The 10,304-nt window shown below is 42.9% G+C and overlaps 1 protein-coding gene across 1 annotated transcript in view; it reads right to left on the bottom strand.

The window, feature by feature from the left end:
* Positions 1-2,256: 2,256 nt before the first annotated feature.
* The window catches only part of LOC139924225 (chloride channel protein 1-like), a 47,363-nt gene continuing 39,315 nt past the window's right edge, over positions 2,257-10,304 (bottom strand). The window contains exons 22-25 of the mRNA XM_078290192.1: positions 9,108-9,152; positions 7,526-7,630; positions 4,610-4,696; positions 2,257-2,775 (exon numbers count right to left, since the gene is read on the bottom strand). Coding sequence (XP_078146318.1) covers positions 2,257-2,775; positions 4,610-4,696; positions 7,526-7,630; positions 9,108-9,152 — 756 coding nt within the window. The remainder of the gene's footprint in view (positions 2,776-4,609; positions 4,697-7,525; positions 7,631-9,107; positions 9,153-10,304) is intronic.

Genomic DNA, 10,304 nt, shown 5'->3' with positions numbered 1-10,304 from the left:
ATCACAGAATCACTGATTTTGGGGTTTTATCATGGAGGAAGAGACACAACCCAAGACACTACCAGAGCTACACAGACCAAATGATATCAGATGCAGGGACTTTGCCATTTCTTAGGGTTTAATGAACTGATGGCTTCAACATTAAGGCGCAACCATAATAAAATTGACGTAGTTCATTCCAAAACACTGTATATCCATGCAGTTTGAGAGTGTGTCCTTGCTTTATACTTCAACAAACCATTAGTCTGCTTCCAAAATAAGTGCTGATTTGAGTCAAGGATGAAGGAATACTTGAAAACGGAAGCTAAGGCACTCGTGTGCAAAAGTTAAAAAAGCCTTTATTTTTCTACGCCTACCCTTCATGTTTCAATAACTAGAAGAAAAATATGTTTATCACTTTGTAAGTGCTGGGTAAGGAGAGAGTCTGACCTGATCTGTGTGGGTGCTTTCCTCTTTCTTCATAAAAAAATAAATGCTTTTTTAACTTCTACACACAAAAGAAGCCTTAGTTTAGTTTTTTCAACTATACGAAAGTTTATAACGATTCCATCTTCAAACTGTTGGTAGGTAAAGTGGCTTAAAACTGTTTTCCCCCCAACATTTTAATTTAATTTCAGCCATCATTTTTTCAATTTCAACCGTTTTTGTCTCTGTTTTTGGTGGATGATGATGATTGATATCACAGTTTGGAATGAAAATCTTCACTTGTTCATCCATTTGCATTTGTCTGTGCAACATTATCTTAATCAAAATAGCAAATTGCTTAAACTAGGAGCCATCTGTGTGAGGATGAGTTGTTTAGCGTTAGCGTTATTGTTTGGGTGAAGTGGAAAAAGCCTCTCCAGCAGCATGACTGCAGCGCCTTCAGCTGCACCATCTATCAACTTAACCGTGATGAGACGCGCTGCGAGGCTGCAGCCACAAGGTCAGCGCACAATTTGGAGGTCGTTTTGGGGCCTTGGCCAATCTCACACGGCGGACTGAGCGGCTCAATTAGCCCGCTGCTGCCCAGATGGTCCGTCGCCAGTTTAAAAAAATCAATAGCTGCTGCTCTCGTCCAGTAATAACATTTTTTTTTTTTTTTTAAAGAAAAGTAAATGGTCATGTCAAAATGGCTTCGATTGCTGCCAATAAGTGTATTGCATTAAGGTGGAAAAGAGCTGTAGCACCTCGCTCCACTGTGAGGCTGAAGGAGCTGTGTGGGGGAAATGTCTTACCTACATAACAGGCAGTAAGACTGACGCTTAATCCTGTTCGATATGTGTTTATTTTTCTATTTTTATACAGCATATCAGGCCCTGTTGTTTTTTTTCTCGTCACTCTCCCAATAAGATTAACTTCCATATTTTCCTGAGAAGCCTGGAGAGGAGAATGTGGCCTGACCTTTTTTTTTTTTTTTTAATATGGACAATTTCCAAGCCAAGATGAGATGAACTTGTACTTTTGATTTTCTTCTTTTTGTTTGTTTGTATATTTATTTTCTTCTCTTTGTGTTGCTTTGTTCCCTTCACATATATATTCTTAACTTGGATGTAAAAAAAGAATATCACAGTTTGATAAGAAAGTGAAGACAGTGAGTGAGAGGGTCTTTTACGTTTATCGTGGCTACGGCAAGAGCTGCTAACCCTAAAAGAATTTCATCAGTCTGGTTTCAGTGGAGAGTTTTAGTGTCCCATGATGCTCTAAATTCTGTTTCAGAGGCTTTTCCACCCTGATAAAGAAAATTCTGGGGGGAAACACTGACTACGTATCTTTTTGGCATGAAAATGGTCAAATTTAAAGATAATGAACATTGGCAATATTGGTTGAACCCGAATAGAGACAGTCTGTGTGTGTGAGAGAGAGAGACAGAGAGGAAGAGAAGGAGGGAGAGAGTGAGGCAGGGCAAGTGTCGAAAAACAAATACATACAGAGCTTATGAAAGAAAAATGGATAAATAGGGATGGGCAGACTGAAGCAATTGGTGCGTTTTAATCCACTACTATGTGAGAGTCTGTCACATGACAAGACAGGACCAGTGAGGGAGGGGCGAACCGTGTTCAATGAAAAGACATGAGCCAATTGGTTAGCCTAGCTTCAAAACAAACGCACCACTTGCTTCGAAATCTTTGCTCTAACTACGTGACGAGGGCTGGGAGAGGAAAGGGGTAACAGAGCGACAAATTAAGAACAGAAAGAGAAACTAAAATATCACTCACACCATTAAAAAACAAATGTTTCCTTTATAAAAAAACATAAACGTCACTCCTATCTAATCTAAACCATAGGCTCATCGTCACTCTCTTCAGGGAGTCCCTGTATGGGCCTCAGGGAGGAGAGAAGGATGGAGGGAGGAGAAGGAAGAGGAGGAGGAGGAGTGGAAGAAGAAGGGACAGGGGGAGGAGAAGAGGAGGGAGGGAGCATGAGGCTGCTGTTATAGCTGCTACTCCTACTGGCTGAGGTGCTGCCGCTTCTACTGCGGCTGCCGCTGTTCTCCTCCACCTCCCTCGTCACGCCCTCGATCCACACCTCCGTCTCGTTTTCGTGGTGATGATGATGATGATGCTGGTGGTGGTGGGAGAGAGGGGGGGAGGAGGGAGGCTGGGGGAGCGCCGGAGCCGAGAGAGGGGAGGCGGAGACAGGGGAGGAAGGTGCGGTGGAGGCGGAGGGAGGCGGCGGCGGCTGCGGAGGCTGCGGCTTGGAGGCCGAGTTGTGGCTGCTGATGTCGCGGAAGCTGGCCAAGGGGGGGCGGAGCCGCACACCAGAGCGGGTGGAGCCCTCGATGGCCTTCTGGAGCTGGAGGAGGAAGAAGAGGAAGAGGAGGAGGAGGAAGAAGAGATGCAAGGGAGAAGGAAGAGGGAGGGAAACAGTAAGGATGGAGGAGGGAAGGGAGGGGAAGGGAGAGACAGATGGAAATGGAGATAGAGGGGAGAGAAGAGGATAAGGAGTGTAGGAGAGAAGGCAAAGAAAAAGATGAAGATGTAGAAGGAAAGGGATGAAGAGAGTGGGAGGATGAGAAGGAAAGAGGGTAAGAAAGGGGATGGGGAGGAACAGAGGTGAAGAGGGAAAGGAGTGTAGGAGACGAAGATGTAGAAGGAAAGGGATGGAGAGAAGGAGGAGGAGATGGTAGGAAAGGGGAGAGGGAGAAACAGGAGGAAGAGGATAAGTAGTGCAGGAGAGAAAGGAAAGAAAAAGGAGATGAAGAGGGAGAAGGGAAGAGATGAAGAGAGGAAGGAGGAGAAAGTAGTGAGGAAGGGACATGAGGGAGAAGGAAAGGAACAAAAAGTGGATAGGAGGAAGGAGGAGAAAGTAGAGAATGAGAGAAGAGGGTAAGAAAGGGAAGATAAAGGGAGAAACAGAGGGAATGGAAGAGGATAAGGAGAATAGGAGAGAAGAGAAAGAAATGGGAGAGGAAAGGGGAGAAAGAGAGGGAAGAGGAGGGAGGGAGGAGAGGGTAGAGAGGGAGAGAAGAGGGTAAGAAAGGTGAGATAGAGGGAGAAACAGAGGGGAAGAGGGTAAGGAGCATAGGAGAGAAGGGAAAGAAAAAGGAGATGAAGAAGGAGAGGGATGAAAAGTGGTTAGGAGGAAGGAGGAGAAAGTGGAGAAGGAGAGAAGAGGGTAAGAAAGGGGAGATAGAGGGAGAAAAATGGGGAAGAGGGTAAGGAGTGTAGGAGAAAAGGGAAAGAAAAAGGAGATGAAGTAGAAGGGAAGGGATAAAGAGAAAGGGAAGAGCAGAAGGGAGGAACAGAGGGAAGGGAAGAGGATAAGGAGTGCAGGAGAGAAGGGAAAGAAAAAGGAGATGAAGAAGAATGAAAAGTGGTTAGGAGAAAGGTAAAGAATGTGGAGAAGGAGAGAATAGGGTAAGAAACGGGAGACAGAGGGAGAAATGGGGAAAAGGGTGAGGAGTGCAAGAGAAAAGGGAAAGAAAAGGGAGATGAAGAAGTAGAAGGAACGGAATGAAGAGGGAGGGAGGAGGAGAAGGCAGCGAGGGAGAGAGGAGGGTAAGAAAGGAGAGATGAAGGGAAGGGGTAAGGAGTGTAGGAGAGAAGGGAAAAAAGGGAGATGAAGAACGAGAGAAGAGGGAAAGAAAGTGGAGAAATGGACATTGACGAGGGAGAGGAGGGAGCATGGAGAGAGGAAGAAGGGGATGAGAAAAAAGGTAAGGAGTAGGATGGAGAGAGAGAAGGAAAGGATAGAGAGAAAATAAAGGTAAGGAAGAGAGGGGAAGGGGGAGAGACGGAGACAATGACGGAGAAATGACTCAACGAATGAAGTAAATCACAGAGCCTGAAACACAGAGAGGATATTGATTATGATAACAAAATACTCATACATAATTCAAAAAGCTTTATGAGACTCCCAAGTAAATTAACAAAAACCAATTGGATTTTTCTTTTTTTGCCGCTGAAGTCAGACAAGACGACGGAAGACTTCTAAAAAGTTGAACGGGAGTGTATTAAAAAAAAAAAGCAGGCGGCTTCTGCAGACTTAGATCAATGGGAATTTAATTTAATTTATTGCTAAGCTTTCTGGTCCAGGTGACTTTGATCAAAGTGAGTTTCAGATCGTAGAATAAAAAATAAAACACACACGCACACACACACACAGACAGGGAAATGAACTCTCTTACCTCTTTCAACGCCACCACCCCCACCAGTTTGCCGATGCTGGTGACATAAGCATGACTTAGCCCCAGTAATGAGAATAACGTGTGGGTCTGCGGAGACAAAATCAAAAGGTCACACGTCAAATTACCACCAACTTCCACCTCTCACACCGGGACGGGCTTTCTACATCTGTCTGCCCATTCAGACGATTTACAGGCTTTTTGCGCTTCTCTGCTCGGCTCCGTCTAGACGCAATGTCACGGAGACGGGGAGATGAAAGCAAATTGGCACCGGGCGGCTCCAGTTGAACCAGAGGAAGAGAAGCCATTGAGTCCGTTTCCATGGCACAAAATATTCCGCACACTGGTTCATATTGTGGTTAAGGTCATACTTAGGATAAGCTCTTTATGCATCATCGTACCCTGATCGCAAAGGCCTCTGTCTCCATGAATAAGCAGAATAATCTGAATATTAGCATGAGAAAGACCAACAGTAAACGGGACAAGGTGTTTATATGCCTCTGTATCCTGGATAATATCTGCATATCTAGGCTATCATTTTCAAAAAATTGATTATTATAAACGGATTATGGAGAATGGAATATATTCATCAAGAGAAAACTCAATAATACAATAACATTGGAATGATAATGTGCATGTAAAACCACTCAGCAATAGGAGTGCTACATTAATAAGATTTTGTTAAAATTCGGTCAGCTCACATTTAGCTCACATTTAGCCATGTTTGGAGCATCTTATTTGAACTCTGTGAGACTAACAAGAGAACTGCGGTGCGGTTCGTTAGGAGTGAGAACATAATCCAACCAACTACAGCAAACGACCCCAAAACGCAAGGGATTATGGGTATGAGGAGACGGATGTTGACATCTGATAGCCAGCAGTTCCTCCTGCTTGGAAAGCCTAGGAGAACAAAACAAAGTCTGGGAGGATGCTCATATTCAGCTGTTTCTTCATGTGTTCTTAACTGGTATGAACACCACAGAAGAAGAGACAGACAAGTCCATCATGCTGAGATAAAGTTATAGCAACTGGAGTCAGATTTGTTTTGAATCTCTAAAAACGTGTGAGTCATGTGACTTTTGTTTACAAGCCCTTGTTCACCTGGTTCGAACCAAAAACAAAAATGTGACAAAGTAAACTTTACCACTATGGTTCGGACCAAAGAACAAACTGTAGCTGTGATCGCACCTTTAGAATATCAGTTGAAAGTCCTGTGTCAGAACCTCAATCTAGAAAACTTGGCAAGGATGTCAACATTTCATCAAAGTTGCACTTAATTAGTTGCAGAGCAGCAGTGGAGCCTGGAGGTTAAGAGAAGCTTGTGACTGGAAGGTGACATGAATGAGTAACACTCTCCCCTCCATCAACAACTAATAAATAAATATAATAACTAAATAAACTTGACTTGACTTAACTACTATCAAGAAAGACTGTGGCTGTACTGAGCAGCTCCCAGGAACTGAATGAAGGTGAAGCAGAAAAAGAGCATGCCTCTTCTGTTGACTTCCCCGGGATCAATAAAGGGTTTAAAAAAAAAATGGAAGGTTGCCAGTTTGAATCCTCACACTAGCTGGTAATATCTGGACGGAGGAAATAAATTAGTAACGCTTTCCCATTTCTCAACAAGTGCTGGATGTGTGAGGTTGTATCTGACCATCCCTCCCCCTCCCCTGTAAATAAGAGTCTGTTCCCAGTCAAAAATGAAATGATGTTGTGTCTATCTCCATTTAGGGGCAGGAGGACACAGTGTGAATATTTTCAAGTCTCCAGTCAGTGTTTTTCATGTGCCATTACCCCCCGTCAAGGTTATCCACATACAAGGCTGAATCAAACGTTACAGAAGTAAACAACTTAATGAGCTGAGTGTTGGCGCTCTGGGTGATGAGCTCCATTTATATGCTGCTCCTCACCTTTCTGCTTGTACAACAGCACTTCTAAAAATACAGCCGTTCTTGCCCACCATGAATTCACAGTATGCAGTGAAGTCAATCGCAGGGTTTCCATCCAAGTCTTTTTATGCGGATTATGATGTGCTGAATTAGAAAAGCTGGATGATAATTGGAAATTTCAACAGTTTCACAAAAACGTTTGTATGTTCGCTTGAGATAAACGTTTTTTGTTGATGAAGAAACTATGCGATAAATAGCGATGGAAACACTTTGGCAGATGGTTAAAAAGTAACCATATATAACTGGCCACCACAAAATATACCAGAAATATCATATGTGCTGTTGCTTCCATGTATAAGTCTTCATAGTGGTTCTGTGGCCATTTCTTTGTTTTCATCTTCAGACAGCATGACATATAAGCAACATTAGCAACACCAAAGAAGAATAATAACTTGCCCAATACTAATCAAATCTAGAAATACTCTTTCCACTTTTATAATGCATGTGTTTTCTAATGTAGCTCCATTCTAGGTGAAGGAAACCAATTTATTTGCTTCAATCCAGCTGATGGACACGCACCTTAATCACATTTAATTTTTTGCGACATTTCAAAACTACGATTAAAATTCCCATGACAGTTGTGGATGGAAACAAAGCTGTAGTCTAGTTCTGTTTTTTGGTTCCTGCAGCCATCACCTCCTTACTGTTGTATGCTTTGGTACTACAATACCCACAATGCAACACTGATCACTGATGGTTTGCACCTGAGTGTATGTGCTTCCTTAAATCCACTTGTTGTGTGAGCCCTGATGAAGGCATGTAACCTGAAACGTGTTGGTGGTAAGAGCCAATACAATAAAGCCTTTTTAATATTTTTCACTGCAAAAAGTGTGCCTTGGTTTTATTTTTTGAGAATTTTTTAAAATTGTTTTTGCATGTTCCAGCACTAGAGGCCATGATGTATCTTTTCTCAGTGTCCTCTCTAACACCTTAAAGTCCATGCTGACCTTATCTGTCTCTCTCCACCAACCTTGTGTAACGACGTCCTCTCCACCAGCTGGAAGGGGGAGGGGTCTATTCGGATCTGATCGATGTCCATTGGCTTGACCGTCTCTGCCTCTTCCCACGCTTTAATCTGCGGCAGCAAATAGGAGGCAAGGTCAGGGAGCCGGGGAGACGCTGCCATTAGTTCAGAGTCACGACGGGAAAAATCTCCTCCTTGAATCCAAGACTACAGAGTAAAAGGACGCTGAGCCTGGAGGGGGAAAAGCTCAGGATTTGTTTAGTGTGTGTGTGTGTGTGTGTGTGTGTGTGTGGGGGCAACTACATCAAGCGTATGATTAAAAACAACTTCATTATTAACCTTTGGGAATAAATCAGCAAAAAGTGATATGACAAGGCTGCGTTTGGGTGAAAGAAAAGGTGTGTGTGTGTGTCAGAGAGAGTGGGAGGGGGTAGTCTGTCTGAAGAGAGTTTTGTAGCTGCAAAAAACCTTGAAACCCTCTGGATGCGTCCTTAAGTGTCACCGGTCTGCCCTCTGAGATTTAGGACGTCTGACACCTTTTACCCTCCCTATGGATTTTACCTACAAGCCCCAGTCTGCCGTGACAGGGGCAGGAGAGCTGGAGAATTTACAGGCCGGTGTTATAGGGTAATTTGGGAAAGTGCCAGTAAGTGAAGAGGGAGAGTCTAAAAAGAAAGGCAAAATGGGACTGGAGGGCATGAAACCGTTTGGGTGCTCTGAAAGGATGTGTCATTTAAAACTCCGGCTGCGTTCACACTGCGGCTCAAAGTGTCCCAATTCAGATCCCCTGCCCCCTCCACATGTGACTCAGATCTGATGTTTTCTAATCAATTCTGACCTGAACCACATGGTACAGAATCGTTTCCTGAGGCGTGCGACCGACATGCGACTTGTATTTGAACGCTTTGAATGGAAAGAAAGCAACATACAGGGTTCCCACACCTTTTCACTGATGAAATTCCAAAACTTTTCCATGACTTCTCCATGACCCCTTTTCAAATTTCCATGACCACATTTTTATGAGACTGAATTACAGTAACTGTCAACTACACTAACTTTTAGCATTAGTTTATTATATTTTTTTTATCTATATTTTTATATCTTTAACTCTTGTCAACAAAAAACAGTCAGCAACCCACAATATTTTCCTCCAACATTCAGTAGTGATTGATTCAGGGAAAATCCCCCCCCCCCCCCCCCCCCCCCCCACACACACACACACACACACACACACACACACACACACACACACACACACACAGACAACGGCTAACAAGGAGGAAATCTCAGCTGAATAATGGAGTGGGAACCAAATGGACATTCAGTCTGAATATCAGGCTAATGTTGTGCCAGTATGTGTTGCAATTAACAGACACTGAAAAGTAACACAAATGTGTGTCATCCCAAACAAGTCACATGGATGTGTTGAAAACTGAAAATGACACAGACTTTCAAGTCCTGTCACTCTTTTGGACAATATCTAATGTGTGTGTATGCATGCAAAAATTCAGCATCCTATACTGTAAAACCATGCAGATCCATCATCCCTCCCTCCCTCCCTCCATTCATCCCTCCATCAGTACCGTACCTCCTCTGGTGTCATTGTGTCTGACAGAGGGGGATGCGAAGGCTCCTGCAGACAAAAAGGAAGAGACAGACGAGAGATGAGACATGTTTGTGAATGATTTCATGAGAACACCCTCAGTCACTTCTACCCTCTGAAATGGGAGAGAAGATGTCACCTCTAAATCTAGAATGCCTCTTATGAATCTTACATGAGAAGAGGCAAGGGAAAGTAACTCTCAGAAAACCCAATCCATTTCATATTGTCTGCATAAAACTGATATCAGCCCATTGGAGTACTCCAACTCAGTTATGTAATCTGATTACTCAACAGTTACTTTTCGATTACCGTGCCTCTAAAATCTGTACAAGAAGTTGAATAGATAAAGTATTCCAATTTACAGACTGTGATTTAAATATTATCACTACTTACAACAATGATTATCCATTATTTTAAATAATTTTAAAGCTCTAAAATGCTGTGTGTTTATATTCTGACAATCAAAATACTTATTTTACCCTTAGGAAATACAATATTTAAACACTTATTTATTCCAAAAGTATTTGGATCACTGTCTCTTTCGCAGTAACTGTGATGGATTACAGTTACGAGTTTTTCAAACTCATATTTGTAATCTCATTCTTATAATGCGTTACTCCCCCACCACACACAGCAGCTTTCTGAGTTGAATGGGTGCAACAGGGTGAAATGTCGGACAACAGTGGCTGTAACTTCTATTACGAAACTGAATTTATTAGCAATATTTTCTTCATTCCTTTCCTCACTGTCTAGACAGGTTGTCTGCATCTGTCCTTGGAACCGTAATAACAGCTTCACCTTGCTCCCAGAGTGCAACAGTCGTGAGTTTTCTACGTCCAGCCGCAGCAGCAAACTAACTTTTTCATTCACCAGACACAGCAGCTGCCAGATGAAGAGATATTTTTATATGCCTCTTGTTTTTTTTATCTCACCTGCACAAATCAGCAATTGCATCTCTGCATTCTGTGTAGTTCTTATCACTTTGTTTATGTGTTTTATCACTGTGCAACTAAATACACTAAACTTATCCAATAATTCACAAGGCACTGAAACTATTGCACCAGCCAAGAAGATATTCTAAAGATTGATGTTTGGTTACCTGCCATCAGTGGCGGGCAGAGCAGACAAATGTAAGAACCAAAGCCAAAATTCACCAGACTTTGGCTTGGTGGTTTGTGGCAA

Source organism: Centroberyx gerrardi, chromosome 19 (assembly GCF_048128805.1).
Source record: "Centroberyx gerrardi isolate f3 chromosome 19, fCenGer3.hap1.cur.20231027, whole genome shotgun sequence".
Lineage (NCBI taxonomy): Eukaryota > Metazoa > Chordata > Actinopteri > Beryciformes > Berycidae > Centroberyx > Centroberyx gerrardi.
This window is presented reverse-complemented; position numbering and strand designations above follow the sequence as displayed.